The sequence below is a fragment of the Bactrocera dorsalis genome, chromosome 5 (assembly GCF_023373825.1).
Source record: "Bactrocera dorsalis isolate Fly_Bdor chromosome 5, ASM2337382v1, whole genome shotgun sequence".
In the NCBI taxonomy this organism is placed as follows: domain Eukaryota; kingdom Metazoa; phylum Arthropoda; class Insecta; order Diptera; family Tephritidae; genus Bactrocera; species Bactrocera dorsalis.
The window spans coordinates 50,825,292-50,844,746 of record NC_064307.1 but is presented as its reverse complement, the minus strand read 5'-3'; the positions used below and the strand labels follow the sequence as shown (position 1 = coordinate 50,844,746).

The 19,455-nt window shown below is 39.1% G+C and overlaps 1 protein-coding gene across 6 annotated transcripts in view; it reads right to left on the bottom strand.

The window, feature by feature from the left end:
* Positions 1-1,251: 1,251 nt before the first annotated feature.
* The window catches only part of LOC105223972 (sulfotransferase 1 family member D1), a 40,468-nt gene continuing 22,264 nt past the window's right edge, over positions 1,252-19,455 (bottom strand). For 2 of the 6 annotated variants that reach the window (XM_049459314.1, XM_049459312.1), the window contains exons 2-6: positions 2,385-2,713; positions 2,191-2,323; positions 1,796-2,120; positions 1,648-1,717; positions 1,252-1,589 (exon numbers count right to left, since the gene is read on the bottom strand). In XM_049459314.1, coding sequence (XP_049315271.1) covers positions 1,454-1,589; positions 1,648-1,717; positions 1,796-2,120; positions 2,191-2,323; positions 2,385-2,713 — 993 coding nt within the window. In that variant the 3' untranslated portion in view covers positions 1,252-1,453. Of the gene's footprint in view, positions 1,590-1,647; positions 1,718-1,795; positions 2,121-2,190; positions 2,324-2,384; positions 2,736-2,781; positions 3,362-3,391; positions 3,552-19,455 lie in introns of those variants that run through there. The other 4 variants (XM_029549310.2, XM_029549312.2, XM_049459313.1 and 1 more) reach the window with 4 other exon arrangements.

Sequence of the window (19,455 nt, the reverse complement as noted above, 5' to 3'; positions counted from 1 at the left end):
AATTCACGTTCTATAAAGAATGTGTTTCGCATGTCTCGCTGAACTTATGGTCAAAATAATCGGTCCACTGAGCGTACTATTCGAAACACCATCATCCATCTTGATACCCAGCATTTATTATTGAATAATATTTGACCGAATAGACCACGTCCAGCACGCAGAGAAGAAAGTATGGAAGCCGTAACGTGTAGAGTGTACACGAAAACCGTGGAGAGTCGATTCGGCGCTGTTCGCATAAACGTATAAAATGCAGCTTGTGCAAGAACTGAAGCCGCTCGACCTTCCCAAGCGACATCGCTTCGCTCTATAGGCTTTTGGAAAGTTCCAAGAAGATTCGAAGATTTCGAGCCAAGTTTTGGAACAAAGACAACCTGAAGACATTCAAGAGCTGTAATTTCATCTAGAACAAACAATGGTTTGGTGTGATTTGTGGCCCGGAATGGAATCATGGGTCAATATTTCTTCAAAAATGATGCCGGTGAGAACGTAACCATCCATTGCGACTGTTATCGCGGCATGATAACCGACTATTTGTTGCCTGAAACTAAAGCTTGTGATCTCGATGACATTTGGTTTCAACAAAAAGGCGCCTTTTTCCCACACAAGGCAGTAATCAATGGATTTATTGAGAGAACACTTCGGTGAGCAGATAATTTAACGTTTTAGGCCGGTCGATTGGCCACCAAGATCGTGTGATAACACACCGTTAGACTTTTTCCTATTGGGATATGTAAAGTCTAAAGCCTATGCGGAAAATCCCGCTACGATTCAGACATTGGATCAAAATACCACTCGTGTTATTCGCCAGTTAAAAAGTCGAAATGCTCGAACGAGTCATCGAAAATGGGAGTACTCAGATGGATCATCTGAGACGTAGCCGTGACCAACATTTGAAAGAGACAATTTCTAAAAAATAAATGCCAAAGAATGTTCTTTCGAATGATAATAAACATTCCCTGTAAAAGTTCAAGTTTCTATGCTTTTTTAAGTACGGAATCTTAAAATGGATCGCTCTTTATTTTCCTTGCATTAAATAGTATATCATAATAGTTTTAAACGCATACTGTGGCTAACGCGGTGCTAGATTAAATCATTCCAGAATATATGAATATTTAAAATTACAACGACGCTGAATGTCTTTAAAAAACCTTTAACAAAAAGAGAGGAATCTTCAGCTTCTTCATCGTGTCGCATTGACGCCATAGGCGTCATAGAAATCCTCAAGGATCTAATCACTAACGTATAATTGGCTTAGGAGTTGCTCATCAATGCGCCGCAGATCTCTTTAGAAAATGGATAAAACTGTACATATTGTTTAAAGAATTAGGTTATATACATTTGTAGTACATATATTTATTTTTAAAATAATAAATTAATAAAAGCTAGAGTCGGAACCATCGTTTATCCTCCTCCAGTTCATCTTTTTACATTTTAATTGGAATCTTTGGAGTCGTTAAGTTTCGCCGAAAATATCGGTTTCACTAACGTTAAATTGGCTAAGGAATTGCTCAGACCAGTCATTGATGCGCCGCTGATTTCTCTCAGACAATTCATCTTTGTAGCTGCCAACTATGCCACGGCGCATAAATCTGCAACAAATTATTTAACCTTTATAAAACCGTTTTAATTTCTTCTTGCAGTACTTACTCAAAGTCAGTAGCCACAGTCCTTTGACCAGAACCTTTAATTATTTCCGTTGGATTCGTTTGATGATTTGCTTCGGATGTCAGTTAATGGAATTTTTTAAATGCGAATAGGATCTAAAAATATTCAAATATAAATAAAACTTCTTTACCTTTCATATTTTCGAATGACAGGTGCTTCAATAGCTTCTCCAACTGCTCTTCTGTCAAAGCGGGTTTCTCCAAAAACACATTTAAACGCTCCAAAACTCCCCGGAGATTGCGTTTCATTTCCTCAAAGGTGACGAAAAATACATTAGGCTCGGTACGCATTTGCCACATGGTGAAAACGTGAGGCCAAAAAGGAGTATAAGTTAAATTAGCATTTAAGAAGTCATTAAGAAAATCCTCCTCGTTGCCTTGGTAGGCGCCCTTGCCACGTATAAAGTGACTGAAGGAGATCAAAACATCTTTCGGGTTGCGAGCACAGTAAATCAACTGACAAGGGACGTACGAATTACTATAAGTTAATTGTAATAGTTTTTTGTGGTGAAAATTCCATACTGACCTTCACCTTCTTTTGCCAAATTTGGCGCGGCAATAAATGCGGTGGCAGATGAGATTTGATACATCGTGGCGATTTGAGCTGTTCAGCCAATTTTACGCTGTCTTCGTACCTTGGATCATATAACATACTGATGCTGGAAATGTGATGAAATATTTTAATTTTTTTAGTTGTATAAAATACAAAAATTCACCTACTCCATGTAGACGCTGCGCTTTAGCAAATGTGCTCTACTCGCCTCTTCATAGTCCAAGTTATTCAGTAGCAACCAAGCGGCTTCCTGCATCCAAGTTGTCCCACATTTCGGAAAGGTGACTATGAAAACATCATCATTTCTCACTTCAAACTCGTAAATTCGCTTAAAAAAGTCCTTGAATTTGGGGGGCGCAGTGAACCAAGTTGCAGCCCAATTCCACTTGAGGGGTACACAATCACCATCAGTAGACACTCTAATTACTTCACGCCTTTTTGTACCACTTATTGGATCATCGGGTATAGTTTTATTTGGTGCGATATGCAGCATTATCTGAAAAATGTGAAAACGATTCCTAAGAATGGACGAATTTTATTAGCAGCCTATTTTGGCGATAGTACACTCGGAGTATTTCTATATCCTGCACCAACCCAAGTAGCATGACAGCCGCATTTATTGATTTTCGATCATAGTCAAATTGAGGCACGTGGACTAATCTCCAAAAAATATATGTAGATATTAACAGTAATCTAGAAGAACTTTACTCTACGAAAACTACTTGTATATTTTAGTTAAGCTCGGCAGTCGGTTGTCAGAGTGTAATTATTTTTCGTGTCACCTTTCATTATCTTTGTTTACCTATTATTTAAATTATGTGAATGATAGCTATCCCAGATGCTATGCCGACAAATGACAAAAGTAATTCCTGCGATTAATTAGTCAATGGCCTTCTTTATGTCAGCTACCAAATCTGCATCTCGGCCATTTAATATACCACACAATTTTGAAGCATTCACTAAGAAATTCCATATTCTACGTTTCTGTGGCACACTATTCATTTTTCCCCTGATTATTAGTCCGATTTCGCTTTTTCACACTGCACCAATTGCGTCATATTATCTAGTATAATTTAGACGAAATCCAGTTTCGCATTGGTATAAGATTCTACAATAGCTGCAGTTTCATAGCTGGAGTTGTGTTTTAGAGACAAATCACTCAGTTTATAATCACCTTTTGTAACTATTCTTTATGGAGGATTTTATTATATTTTTTAAATATTCTCACAAATTTATATGCAATACAGCCGAGCGTTAGTTGCAAATTTCATTATACCATGGGAATAGGCGATAAGAAACTAACGAGTGTATTTGCATGTATATTGTGCCCGGCCTAGATTGTTTAATTAAGAATTCATATGAAGATCAACGCACTTGAGCTTTTATTCCCATTAATTATATCACAATGCAATTAATGGGTTACATAGTAGGGATGCACAGTTTCGAATTACTTTTTATAATTTCGAATATCATTTATTTTATTTAACAATGTTTGTAAATAAATCAAATAAATAAAAAAAATTCTATTCGAAATCTATAACACGTTTTGAATTCTTGTTTCGTTGCTAAAAGTTGTGGAGCTCCTTTTATTCTTTTCTCTTCAAATCGAATTGAAAATCAGAAAAACCTGAAGTGATAGTTAGTTCTTTTTGAAATTGAAGAATTTTATCAAATCGAAGTGTGAAACAGAGATTAAAAATATACCCAATAATCATAATGGCAAGCGTTTTGTAAATTAAGATTACAGCAAGATGCATAAATAAGATTTTTGCGAACGTCGTTGAGAATTTACTTGCAAATGCGAGTGTTTCATAAATGTAAACTAAACGGAACGGAGGGAAGTATCCAGAATGAATTTGTGAAACCGGAGGTTGTGCCTCAAGCACAAAATAATTTTGATTCCTGCCATTCGTCGTAAGTTAAATACGTTTAATAGGTTTCTAGTTACATTTTTTTATTCATATTTAAATCCAATTGCAGAAACTTTGGCTGAAAATGGAGGCAAGGAAGAGGACTTTGTGTTTGCCTCTAAGTCATATTTCCAGTACGCAAAAAATCGTATTAAAATTAAATTTGCATTTTAATTTAATATTATTATATTAAAAACAAAATTAATGTTAGGTCACAGCAGCGTTTATAAGTGTTTTACTTACATTGGAACGCTTACAAAACGCTTATTTTTATATGTAAATGCTAACTGGGTACTATCAAAATTATTGCTTTTAGTACATACATAGTAAAATTGAAATAAAACGGAATCCCGGTGGTTGTAATCAGTTTGCACTAACTCAAGATCTGGCGAAGATGTTGACATTCTAACCGATTTTTATTAAAGCTTTGCACTTCCATATACATACAAGTATATATGTATGTAGGTCACATGAAGTAACGGTAGTATTCAAAGATTATTAATCTTCATTCTCATCTTAAATCAATGCCGTTGTGAATTTCTACAGTAATTTGATTATACCTGAACAAATTATTCCCGCTTTTTGGCACACCCTTTACTAGTCGTTTCAATATCAATATTATTGTAAATGAATTTATAACCGTCAATGAGGAGATCGACGCCTGTTAGTAGCCTGAGTGCTTAAATACTATGCGATGAGTTTTTTTGTTATGTATTTAAATAATCAGTTGTGAAATTATTATAGATCTAGCGTTAACAACACTGCATCCCATTTATAATTACAAGTGTAAATACTCGTAATACAGGATTTGTCCGGAAAGTAATAGGACTGAGTCGATTTAAAAAAAATTATTGAACCAATCGTTACAATTCTTTAAAAACTTTCAAAATAGGCTCCTTCTGCGTCGATGCAGCGCTGCCAGCGCGATTTCCAAGCAATGAGGGCGTCAGGATAGGCATTCTCCGGAATAGCCCTAAGAGCCGAGGTGCATATTGCTTGGATCCCCTTTCACCGGCCGTTTCAGGCAAGGAAGCAAAAAAACACGGGAGGGGGACACATGTGGGCTGTAGGGCGGCTGCGGAAGCGTTGGGATGCCGGCCTTGGTTAGGTAGCTGTTCATAACAAAGGCGATATGAGCCGCGGCGTTGTCGTGGTGCAACTTCCAAGCGGCTGCGATGTCTTGTCGGACACGATTGACCCTTCGTTTGCGTCTCTTGACGATTTCCACGTAAAACTTGGCGTTGACGGTTTGTCGAGAAGAAACAAATTCATGGTGGACGATGCCTTTGATCAAAAAAGACAATGACATGAATTTGCTCATTCTTACGGTCTTCATCAGTGACCTCTTCCCGGCCCTCAAAAAAGGCCTGGCGCCACCGAAACACACCATTTCTTGCATCTGGGTAAACCTGCTTTATCATATCAAACGTATCTGTCGCAGATTTACCGAGTTTCACACAGAACTTAATCGCGTACCTCTGCTCTAAAGAACTTTGCATTTTCGGCTTGCACCACTCACAGAAACACGTCGCGCGAAAATGTTTGTCCTGACTCTCCAGCAGAGCCGCTCATTCGTTAGCTAGGAACGCCCTCTACCGAATCCAGTCGGTGCGCGCACGCTCCGAAGTACAGTCGCAGTGGAACAAAATTAGTCCTATTACTTTCCAAACAAATCCTGTCAGACAAAAGAGATAAGAGAGAACCGCTTGCTTTTTCAGCTTACCCAACACAGAGTGCAATGGAAGCTCATCCCACGCAAGGCACTGTCAGAAAGTTTTTCCGTAATTTCGATATTTGTTTTGAGTATGGGTTTTACTTAATATTTTTTGGTTATACAACTAAAAATATTTGTGAAAGTACGACGGCAAATCGAAAAAAATTTACCATTTGTTGTTGTAGCCGTCAAAAGACAAGAGAAGACAAATCTAGAAGATATAGTGCGGCTTACATCGCTTATTGTGACGAGTGTATGTGTTTAAATATTGCAGAGATATGTATAATATTGTATGTTTCATAACAGGAGAATTAAAAACAATAAAGCCCGTTAACTTCTGCTACACCGAAGCTAACTTACCCTTCATAAGTGCATTTCGTTTAGCAACTATGGGACCAGGTTGTATGGAAGCTACACATGTGCTATATTAATGCGATCTGAACAATTTTTTCGGAGGTTATATTATTACCTTAAACAGTAATTCATGTCAAATTTCGTGAAGATACCACGTCAAAAGCAAAAGTTTTCCTTACCAGCACTAGATTCCGATCGTTCAGTTTATGTGGCAGCTATATGTTATAGTGACCCGATCTGAACAATTTCTTCCGATGTTACATTATTTGTATGAACAATAACTCATACCGAATTTCGTTAAGATACATTGGGGGCCATCCATAAATTACGTCACACCTTGAAGGGGGAGGGAGGGTATCATTCAGAAGTGACATTGTGTGACAAGGGGCAGGGGGGGTCATAAGCTTTGTGACATCACATTTCAAAAGACAACCACGCTTAGTTTGCTTCATTATTACTACATATATTATTAAATCTCCAAGCATCATCCCATCTGAAACAAGTTCCATATGATAGTTATTGCCTTAGTGTCGAGTTATACTTATTTAAATGATCGTGTAGCATGTGTGGCCTATATTTTCCTTCATATAAAGCCACCAATCAACACAAACAATCACATAAAAAACAAGAGCTGTTACCTTTCGCGAAAATTCGTCCTCAAATAATTGCAGCTAGACGTGCTCCAGAGCTTCTCTGTTTAATGAATGATGACAATGCTTTATGGATGGAAGAAGGCGATGTATGTAGATACGAAAGATGTTCGTGGCATCCAAATTCAGAACGAAAATGAAGTGCTTGATTTACCAGTAATAAATGATATAAAGGAGTGGGTCAAAAGTCCATGGGCACAAGATGATTAAGTTTTGTATTTTTAATTAGCATAATTAAGTATCTATTATTACTTGACTAGTCATCCGTTGTCTGTACTTTAAAATTTAACTAAATGTTGATCTTATTAAAGATTACTTAATAAATATAAGAATAAATAGAATAACCTGTATTTTTTTATTTTTTGATCAATCCACAAAACTGGAAAATCTGTGACGTCACGAAAGGGGGAGGGATAGTTCAAAATGTGACAACTTCGTGTGACGTAATTTATGGATGGCCCCTAATCAAATGAGGAAGTTTCCCATGCAAGCATTTGATTCCGATCATTCAGTTTGTATAGCAGCTATGTGCTATAGTAATCCGATCTGAACAATTTTTTCGGAGATTACGTTGTTGTCTATAATAATAATCTATACCGAATTTCGTGAATTTATCTTGTCAAAAGCAAAAGTTTTCCTTACCAGCACTAGATTCCGATCGTTCAGTTTGTATGGCAACTATATGTTATAGTGGTTAGATATGGAGAGTTCCGACAAATGAGCAGCTTCTTGAAGAGAAAATGGCGTTTGGCGTGGGGACTAGTTCGTATATATACATATATGAAAAGTTTTAAAGAGATAGATGTGTTATGGACAGCTACTATTAACAAATTCGCTAATTGCAATTGTTATAAGACACACGACAGTGTGAAAATGGATGAAGTCGGATGATAACCCCCATAAGCCGATACTGTTAAAAACTACTTAAATCGCCATAAATCTATAACTAAATACACTAGATACATTTAATTACACCCCCGAGATGATATGAGAGGACTTTAGAGGAACCGGTATAAAAATTGACCTATTGATTTTGTTTGCTGTAAAAAACAGTACAAAATGTTTTCGAGAAGTTGTAAATAAGGCGCTGATTCGCGTTGCTATATTTCCGCATAGTTTATTAAAAAAATAGAGAAAAACTAACTGTTAAAAAACAAACAATGGGCTCTATATGCAACATGTTACTCTTGCAAATGTGTTATGTATGGTGAGTTTATTTACCCTTTTTGGGGAGAAGTAAACATTTACTTGAAACATGGTGGAATAATTTCAAATTGACCTTGTAATATCAAATCCCTTTAAAATGAAAAAAAACACATTATAAATCGTAGACGTGCAGATGACATACTTTATAGCAATGTATAATTCTGTTGTCAATTCGTGTATTGAATAGAAAAATTTCATAAAACAATACGATGTGGGCCAAGTTTTGAGAATCTTTCTAGAACATCTTCTGTAATGAATTCAATGTCATGATCAATCTATCTTGAAGCCTGTTCCTCTTCAGTCCCATTTTAATGCGGCGAAATGTCGTCACAGGAAGTGTGCAGAATATGCGAAGTGAACTATGAATTATGGGGTATAGGTCTACATCGCAGTTCTTCAACGTTTTCGATGCAGTAGTCGATAACTTGTTGTCTTTTGATTTCTGCTTCTGCCCCCAAAGGCACTGGCAGTGGTTAGGAATCTACCCTGAAACCCTGTAGTATTCTTCGCAAGTTCTCACGCAAAAATTTCCGCGTTTTGCTTGTCGGCCGCAGATTCTTGGTTTTTCTTCGTCAACTTTCAGTTCTGCTGCCATTTTTTTCGTGTCTGAATAAATTTATCGAAAAAGTTTCTAAGCTTTTTGCTTGAGTTAGAGATAGAATATCACATAGGCAAAAAATTCCCCCATTTCCCCTTCTGAATCCGGCACTGTGTTTTATTGTTGGTTGGTAACGAGGTGAAAAAAGGAGCAGACAAGTTTGCAGTACCAAGAATTTTGAGGTGGTCATCTTACAAATATTGGAAAAATCTGTTCCAAAGTCTGTAGAGACGAAAATAAAATATAAAATGTTTGTTCGCCTTCAAATAAAAAATGATGTATCGCAATATTTTCTTAAAGTTACTAACAAACGAGGAGAAAAAAGCCTGGAATAGTTTAAAGGTAGTAGTGCTAAGTTTTCATAAAACCATAGGGCTGACAATATGACAAGCTGATCACTGGCATAACAAATTTATCCGACAACGGATGTAGAATGTCTCTAAAAGCACATGGTACACTTTTAGATAAGTTTAAAAACGTTGTAGAGCAGTACACAAACCAAGACCACTTTTCCATCTCATCCCGTCTAAGGTATTATTTAGTTTTTGTAATCCCCGAAACCAAGCGGGCTTTTCAATACAATCAACGCCAAAAAAGCCCACAGAAATTTAAATTCAAGCTCATTGGTGAAATTTTCGGTATAGTCATATCTTTCTGCCAGAGCGGTACTATTACTATATGGAAGTGATACCGTGGAAGAGTTATAAATCGTTAGAGTATTTTCACGTGTAGATTGGGATGGTCACTAGGGTTTAACTAAGGAATTTAACTTATACTTTGTTAGATAAATATACCGAAGCCATTGCGAATTGCTACTGGGTTGAGGTAAATGTTTGAACCAAAGCACTTCTTCTATATTAAGAAAATTGTTTGAACTAGAAAGATTAATAAATTTCGACTTAGCCATAAATACAGTTCTCTTTTGTACTCTTCTGTCCAAGTATATTAATTTTATTTAGAATATGCAATCCTGTTATCGTCCCAGTCATAAAGTTTCACTACCTCTCCATATATTAACTGATGTGCTCGGAGTTTGAACATCACAAGCAATTTATTTCTAATTACCACAACAAAGCAAACTAATTAGGGCAATTCTTAACGCTACAAAAAGTTAGAGTTCATGTCAAGAATTTACTGCATTTGGTTGTTCCCTGATTTCCGCTTAACATTTTTTAATTCCATTTTAAATTTTTTTTCTTATTCCAATTTAGTTTTTCCTTTTTGATATTGAAAAACTTCAAGTCACTGATTTAAACATTCTTTATTATATACCAAATCGCCAGCATTTCAGCTACTGAGGAGGCGCTGCAACTGCATCAGAAATATCCGACCACTCACGCGGCGGCACGTAAAGAAGGCGAACAGCGAAACGATTAATGCGTTGCAATTAATCACATTGGCAACAGTGATCGCTACGCCGCTATGCTCACTAGGTGGCTGTAGTGACGCAGCAAAGGCGGTTGCACAAGATTCAACTAGAGAAATATGTGTGTAAGTACATATATTTACTACCCTGTAGGGAATGGCGGCAGTTCATAGTTGGTTCGCGCACATGATTTTTTGACTGGGTCAATACAGATCGTCTAGATGTCATGTTATATTTATAGTTGCGAAGTAGTGCGGTTGCAGTGTTGCGAAGAAGTCACAATTACCAAGTTTCATGCCTCGGACGAAGTATTCAAAGGATTAGAAGTTCATCATTCAAAGTTTGAATGTGCCTGCCGATGATCTAAACATAGCTGTTTCGTATTTAGGAACTTCCCTCTCCGCTGAGGTGCGCTGCCGTTCGTCACACTGCGTTGGGTTCTCAATTCTCGGTCAAGTATATTCATAAGTGTTGTTTATTCTCACATTTTGTCGACTCATTCCGATTCTATCAAACAGAGTATTAACTAGCATAATTCATGTAGTATTTCATAATTTCCTTAAATAATAGGAATGGTTTTGCAGCATTATGTGTGGCATGCAACGCGCATTTTCTAAAGTACCGAAATACTACATGTATGTTTTCATGTACTTTTACCACCTTGCAGCAGGGTGTTTCACATATGAGTCACCACAAAATTCCTTACTTCACCCTCACCTAGAAAGTATTTTCTTCTAATGCGGATATGCTCAACCGTCCCTTACATTTGGCACATAAAGATATACGTATTTACAAGCTTATGGGAAGGTATTGAACATCTTTAAGGCGCTTTGATGGATGTTGCTACATGCGGCAATGCGAGAGACTGCATGTAATCAGTTCGGCTTGAAAATGCAACATATGCGCCTTGAAGGTGGTGGATGCGGTGTAAGTGTGCGCCACATATGGATATGTATTTAATGCTGCAAAGGACACTGCAAGTTTTCTTCTACTATGTGGGGGTGCAACTTCTGAAGTTGGAGGGTGACGTGCTGTGGCCCACGTCGAACTAATCCTCAGCAATCACCTCAAAAGTCATCAAACATCATCAATTTAATCATTGCAATCAGCGAAGGACGAAGTAACGGATGTTAGAGTGGAGTGACTGAACCGGATTGACGGGGTCGTCGTGACGCCTTAACTACACATGAGCCTAACATTTCCTTCTACTCATATATGCATATGATTGTGTCTACATATGTTTTGTACAAGATGGGGAGGCCTTACTCCCACACAAGTAGTGGTCAGTGGTTGGAGCCGTGGCAAATGCGCTGAAAAATTGCAAGTCAATTCCTATAAGGCAAACAAGTGTTGATGCACGTGCTTACATTATATTGAACATATGTATGTATGTATATACATACATATGTAAAATATGTGGATGAGTGTGAGATGAGCTTGTAACCTCGTTCCACCTAGTTGACTACCGGTGTACGTTGGCAAGGCGGCAAATCGAGTGGGAACAGGAAAATAATTAAGCAACGCGACACAACCGCCAGCCAGCCATCTCATTTGCACACACACTAACAAACATCCATTAAGCAAGTGATGCGCTTTTGTTGGAGTTAGAAAAATACGTGAGTGGCATAATTGACTACGGAATGCTGGCAAGCGTCTGATGACCATCTCGGATAGAAAAAGGGTATTTAATCGAATTTACAGCTATTTCTTATTAATATTTTTACCACAAGAACTGTTATATTCAATGCAGCAGCTAGGTATATTCATTTTATTGATTTCTTTTTCCAAATACCAAAATTGTGGTTCTTGATATTTATAATTAATTCGCCGTTGTTTAAGATGTCAATCACACTTGGTTCGGAAAACATAAACTGATCAAGAAGAGTGAGGTCCATATTTATTCAACAGCAGCGAAGAGGTCAAATATATGACTTATATATATTCCTTAGTCTCTTAACGACACCCGTAACAAGACATTTGTACTCGTATCATAGCATTTCTTCATCCCTTAAACAAAAACATGTATTATGTCATTTCACAGAACACGGAAGGCCGGAACGAAATTATATAACTTGAAAAATAATCATAAATAATATATTATATCTCGCCGAGAAACGTGTTTATCTCGGCGCTTGATTCTTCGTCTTCTTTACTGGCGTAGACACGGCTGACGCGATTATAGCCGAGTTAACAACAGCGCGCCAGTCGCTTCTTCTTTTCGCTACATGGCGCTCATTGGAGATTTCAAGTGAAACCAGGTCCTTCTCCACCTGGTCCTTCCGACGGAGTGGAGGTCTTCCTCTGTTTCCCGCGGCGGGTACTGCGTCGATAATTTCAGAGCTGGAATGTTTTCGTCCATTCAGACAACATGACCTAGCCAGCGTAGCCACTGTCTTTTAATTCGAATTTCTTTTAATCGAATGCGATATTCGCTGGCTTTCTCTTGAAAACTCGCAACATCGACTCATCATATGTTGTCATCGTCCATGCCTCTGCACCATATAGCAGGACGGCAGTAATGAGTGACTTATAAAGTTTGGGCTTTGTTCGTCGAGAGAGGACTTTTCTTTTCAATTGCCTACTCGAACGACTCGGAGAGGTCCTTCCCGATTCTGACGGAGCTTTTAGTGTCGCTTAACGTCAGTTTACACAGCCGTATTAGATTTGCGAGAATACCAAGTTCAGCCATAGCGGCATAAAGGCAGCTCCTTTTCGGGTTGTCGAAAGCATTTTTGAAATCGACGAAGAGGAGGTGCGTGTCGATTCTCCTTTCACTGGTATATTCAAAAATTTGGCGCATGGTGAATATCTGGTCAGTTGTTGATTTTCCAGGCCTAGAGCCACACAGATAAGGTCCGCTCAATTTGTTGACGGTGGGCTTAAAACTTTCACACAATATGCTCGATAAAACTTTATACGCGATGTTGAGAAGACTTATTCCTCCTGCGACTTATTGGCAGAGCACACTTAAATTCCAATTGTTGAGCATGCTTTCGTCCGACCATATTTTACAAAGAAGCTAATGCATGCTCCTTATCAGTTCTTCGCCGCCACGGTTGAATAGCTCGGCCGGCAATCCATCAGACCCGCGACTTTGTGGTTCTTCAGACGGGAAATTGCTATTCGAACTTTTTCATGGTCGAGTAATGGAACATCTGCTCAATCGTCATTGGTTTGGGGAATCGGGTTCGCCTTCTCCTGGCGTTGTACTTTCACTACTATTCAGCAGGCTGGAGAAGAGTTCCCTCCATAATTTTACTATGCTCTGGGCATCGGTCACTAGATCACCTTTGAAGGTTCTACAAGAGTATGCTCCGGTATTGAAACCTTCTGTTAGCCGCCGCATTTTTTCGTAGAATTTTCAAGCATTACCCCTGTTGGCCAGCTTGTCAAGCTCTTCATATTCACGCACTTTGGTCTCTTTCTTTTTCTTTCTGCAAATCCGTCTCGCTTCCCTCTTCAACTCTCGGTATCTATCCCATCCCGCACGTGTTGTGGTCGATCGTAACGTTGCGAGGTAGGCAGCCTGTTTTCTCTCCGCTGCGACACAGCACTCCTCATCGTACCAGCTGCTCTTTTGCGTTTTCCGAAAACCAATGGTTTCGGTTACAGCTGTACGTAAGGACTTTGAAATGTCGTCCCACAGTTCCTTTATACCGAGTCTTGACGAATGCTCTCAGAAAACAGGAGTGCAAGTCGAGTAGAAAATCGTTCGGCTGTCTGTTGTGATTGTAACTTCTCGACGTCAAACCTTCCTTGTGTGTCCTGACGTGCGTTTTTTGCTGCACATAGGCGAGTGCGAATTTTGGCTGCAATAAGATAGTGGTCCGAGTCGATGTTAGGACCTCGGAGCGCACGCACATCTAAAACACTGGAGACGTGTATTCCGTCTATCACAACATGATCGATCGGGTTGGTGATTTTTCGATTCGGAGACAGCCAGGTAGCTTGATGTATCTTCTTATGCTGGAATCTAGTACTACAGATAACCATATTTCGGGCCCCGGCGAAGTCGATCAGCCTCAACCCATTTGGGGATGTTTCGTCGTGAAGGCTGAATTTACTGACCGTAGTGCCAAAAATACCTTCTTTGCCCACCCTGGCGTTAAAGTCGCCAAGCACGATTTTGATATCGTGCAGGGGCCGCTGTCATAGGTGCGCTCCAAGCACTCATAGAAGGCATCTTTGGTCACACCGTTCTTCTCATCCGTCGGGGTGTGGGCGAAAATCAGCGATATGTTGAAGAACTTCGCTTTGATGCGGAATGTATCCAGACGTTCATCCATCAGGGTGAATGACAGTACTCGGCGCCGGAGTCTCTCTCCACAAGGTAAAACTAAACTAAGATAAAGCTAAAAAGGCGTTGAAAATCCCATGATACTAAAATACCAAAAGTAGACACGTTTTCACTTAACGAACATCTTGCCTAAACAAACGTTCTAAAAATCGCAGAAAAGAGAACTTTTCGAAATAAAAGATCGTGAATTTTATTCACTTCTTCGCAAAGATGAAGTGACAGCTCCGTATATGCAGAAAACAAATACATAATAGGCTCAAAAACTGTTTAATATTGATTTTGGAAGAAGGTAGAACTGGAGAAAAGAATTACTTGTTGAACTGTGTTACTTGTATCATAAATCTGGTAATATAAATAGATTATATACTCGTATTATAGTATATAGTACACATATATGCGTACAATTCTGGCAAATAAACAAATTCTTGCTTTGATACCAGCTATACATATAAGTACATAGTATATACTTAATATACACATACATAAGTAATTAAAAAGAGATTTTTATGTTTAAAATACAAAAATCTATTAGAAAAGAGCACATTAAACATATCCTACAAAGGTAGATGAAAACATGACTCACTCCGGCGGGGAACTGTCAGCGAGCGCTGCGCTTAACTGTTAGAGAAGTATCTGCACACATTCAATTTCCGGTTAATTGTGCTGTCTGCAACTAACGAGTCTGATGTCTGTGCGTGGCTGCATCCGTTTCCGTTTCCGCTGCTTTGAGCAGCAAATCGACTAACTCTTAACTTTTCATTCAGCAGTTCAAATAAGTACACGACAGGTAACTGAGATTAAATTGATGTATGAGAGTGAGAAATGAAAGAAAAACTAAAAATAACACTATCGAAAGCTCACATCATAGATGCACTGGAATTGTGGAGGTGAATATTCAAAAACTACTTCAAAATAAGTAAGGAAAGGCTAAGTTCGGGTCTAACTGAAAATTTTATACTGAAGCAATTACCAACGCCTTGGAGTTATTTTCAGGAATTCTTAACAACCAAACAAAAAACAAAATGGAAAATATTATATTACAGAGGTCCGCATCTGCAGCTCTGGGAACTTGAATAGTTATAGTAAAAATTTAACCATCTTTAGGATTGATATGACATATCTTAAAGGCATTATTTGTGCAAAGTTTTATTCCGATGTAAAATGAATGAATCATATAGAATCAAAAATTGTGTTATATTGGAAGTAGGCGTGGTTGTGAACCTATTTTGCTAGTTTTACACACACCATAATATAGAAATTTGAGGGTAGGTCCTACTATTCTTCAATTTTGATACCGTCTCCCATAAAGGCTTTCTGTAACATCTTGTTTGTGAAGTTTTGGAGAGCGTGTCGAGAAGATTTGTTTTCGGCGACGGTGCGGGAAGCAACGTAATTTCTTAAAAAGAATTTAAACCACAAATCTGCATCCCTAATGTCATTCATTGTACTAAATAAAAAATTTGTATCTTATTGAGAAGTTTAGCAATGACACTTTATAGATTTTCGATTAACAGCATTAGGTGGATGTGACAATAATCCGATTCTGTCCATATGCAATACCAACCTCCCTTGGGCGCAAGCAAACATGTATGTGTAGTTAAGTCCCATCACGATATCTTAGTTTTCACTAAAGTTAAATTTGTTAATTTTCTTTCCACGGTCCAGTTCCATTATTGATCATAATCGGCAATATGGACAGATGATTTTGATTCTAACTGGCCTAAATTGATAGGAAGAATAAATAAAATAAAACCCAAAACCCTGAAGAGATGTGCAGTTACCGTGTTGTCATTCTCATTTTCCACAGCTAATAGGAGGATGGAGTCATGTGTAGAAGTTCACGCAAATGAGGAAAGTTCTCTGAATCTGTGCCAACTACCGTGGGATAAGCCTCCTCAACATCGCGTATAAGGTTCTATCGAGCGTATTGTGTGAAAGCTTAAAGCCCACCGTCAACAAACTGATTGGACCTTATCAAGGTGGCTTTAAACCTGGCAAATCAACAACTGACCAGATATTCATCATGTGCCAATTTTTTGAATAAACCAGTGAAAGGAGAATCGACACGCACCACCTCTTCGTCGATTTCAAAGCTGCTTTTGACAGCACGAAAAGGAGCTGCCTTTATGCCGCTATGGCTGAACTTGGTATTCTCGCAAAACTTTTACGGCTGTGTAAACTGACGTTGAGCGACACCAAAAGCTCCGTCAGGATAGGGAAGGACCTCTCCGAGTCGTTCGATACCAAACGAGGTTTCAGACAAGGCGACTCCTTTTCGTGCGACTTCTTCAATCTGCTGCTGGAGAAAATAATTCGAGCTGCAGAACTTAATCGAGCAGGTACAATCTTTTATAAGAGTGTACAGCTGCTGGCGTATGCCGATGATATTGATAACATCGGCCTCAACACCTGCGCCGTTAGTTCTGCTTTCTCCAGACTGGACAAGGAAGCAAAGCAAATGGGTCTGGCAGTGAACGAGGGCAAGACGAAATATCTCCTGTCATCAAACAAACAGTCGTCGCACTCGCGACTTGGCTCTCACGTCACTGTTGACAGTCATAACTTTGAAGTCGTTGATATTTTCGTCTATCTTGGAACCAGTGTATATACCACCAACAATGTCATCCTAGAAATCCAACGCAGGATAACTCTTGCCAACAGGTGCTACTTCGGACTGAGTAGGCAATTGAGAAGTAAAGTCCTCTCTCGACGAACAAAACCCAAACTTTATAAGTCACTCATTATTCCCGTCCTGCTATATGGTGCAGAGACTTGGACAATGACAACAACCGATGAGTCGACGTTACGAGTTTTTGAGAGAAAGGTTCTGCGAAAAATTTATGGTTCTTTGCGCATTGGCCACGGTGAATATTGCAATCGATGGAACGATAAGCCGTATGAGATATATGACGACATTGACATAGTTCAGTGAATTAAAAAACAGCGACTACGCTGGCTAGGTTATGTTGTCCGAATGGACAAAAACACTACAGCTCTGAAAGTATTCGACGCAGTAGCCGCCGAGGGAAGCAGAGGAAGAAGAAGACTTCCACTCCGTTGTAAGGACCAGGTGGAGAAGAACCTGGCTTCGCTTGGAATATCCAATTGGCGCCACGTAGCGAAAAGAAGAAATGACTGGGGCACTGTTGTTGACTCGGCTATAATCGCGTCAGCGGTGTCTAAGCCGGTAAAGAAGAAGAAGAATGTTTTCTTTACTGAGGAGGCGCAGAAGAAAAAATAATAATTTTAAGTCAAGAATAGCATGAATATTGGGTCCTTGGCAAATAACATGATATTGATTTCGCAGCATCTCGTAGAAAATCAAAGATGGTGAGTATATCAATCGCCCTAATTAATACTATAAAAATAAATAATCAACTTATCTATAGAGTGTTCCAGTTTTGTGTGATGTGATTTCATCATATAAACTTCTTTAATTGAGCCATTTTAAACAAATCATTGCCGCTTTCTCTGCGAATTAAATAAACAAACCGGCAACTGCGTTAAAGCGCTCTCAATAATCGAAATCAGTACGCCAATCCACCCATAATAATGGCCACTTATCAAGGCGATCAACAGAGCCAAGTGTTCTGAGGCGCAATGCTCCAGGGCCACTCAGCGCACCGCTTCCGCTGGCAACAAAAAAGGCATCCCCCTCTGCACAATTTTGGTCGTTTTAATCGTTTAAGCAAACACATTAAAATGGAATTTTTAGTTACCACTGAGCAGATTCAGGGAGCCAGGAAGGAGGTCTTTTAGCAGTTACCAACCCCAAGTGCACGTTTACCCCCAAACACAACGCAAACACACACACTTATGCAAAAAGCACACATCCAAATGTGAAGCCAAACAAATAGCGAACGCATTTTTCAATGACATTTTTATTTGTTTTTGTTGCATATCATGACGCGAACTCGGCTGCTCCGCTGGAGTTTGGAAATCTCACTTTGTACCCACGCCAGTGTTTCGCCAGTTTTGCCCAAAGGGGTCGTTTACGCGCTTGTTATTGGAGTGTGCGAGAATCCGTTAGTAAATACTTGCATTCATCCAGCATAATATAAATGTATGTATATACATACACAATACCTATACAGTTACGTACGTATTTGTGAGCAGATGGGATTGTCTACTGTATTTTTCTACCCATTGCAAGTTTTATAGAGAACTCAGTACGCTTATGTATATATAAATGAAATAAATGTTCAGCACTTTGCGTAAAAGCAAGATCTGTGAATTTTAAAATATTTAAATATTTTCAAAAGAAGATAAACAGTATGCGAAGGTTTTGAATATCCTCAGCAATTCTTCTTCTTCTTCTTTACTGGCGTAGACACCGCTTACGCGATTATAGCCGAGTCAACAACAGCGCGCCAGTCGTTTCTTCTCTTCGCTACGTGGCGCCAATTGGATATTCCAAGCGAGGCCAGGTCCTTCTCCACTTGGTCCTTCCACCGGAGTGGAGGTCTTCCTCTTCCTCTGCTTCCCGCGGCGGGTACTGCGTCGAATACTTTCAGAGCTGGAGTGTTTTCATCCATCCGGACAACATGACCTAGCCAGCGTAGCCGCTGTCTTTTAATTCGCTGAACTATGTCAATGTCGTCGTATATCTCGTACAGCTCATCGTTCCATCGGATGCGGTATTCGCCGTGGCCAACGCGCAAAGGACCATAAATCTTCCGCAGAACTTTTCTCTCGAAAACTCGCAACGTCGACTCATCGGTTGTTGTCATCGTCCAAGCCTCTGCACCATATAGCAGGACGGGAATTATGAGCGACTTATAGAGTTTGGTTTTTGTTCGTCGAGAGAGGACTTTACTTTTCAATTGCCTACTCAGTCCGAAGTAGCACCTGTTGGCAAGAGTAATCCTGCGTTGGATTTCTAGGCTGACATTGTTGGTGGTGTTAATGCTGGTTCCTAAATAGACGAAATTATCTACAACTTCAAAGTTATGACTGTCAACAGTGACGTGAGTGCCAAGTCGCGAGTGCGACGACTGTTTGTTTGATGACAGGAGATATTTCGTTTTGCCCTCGTTCACTGCCAGACCCATTTGCATTGCTTCCTTGTTCAGTCTGGAGAAAGCTGAACTAACGGCGCGGGTGTTGAGACCGATGATATCAATATCATCGGCATCTTATAAAA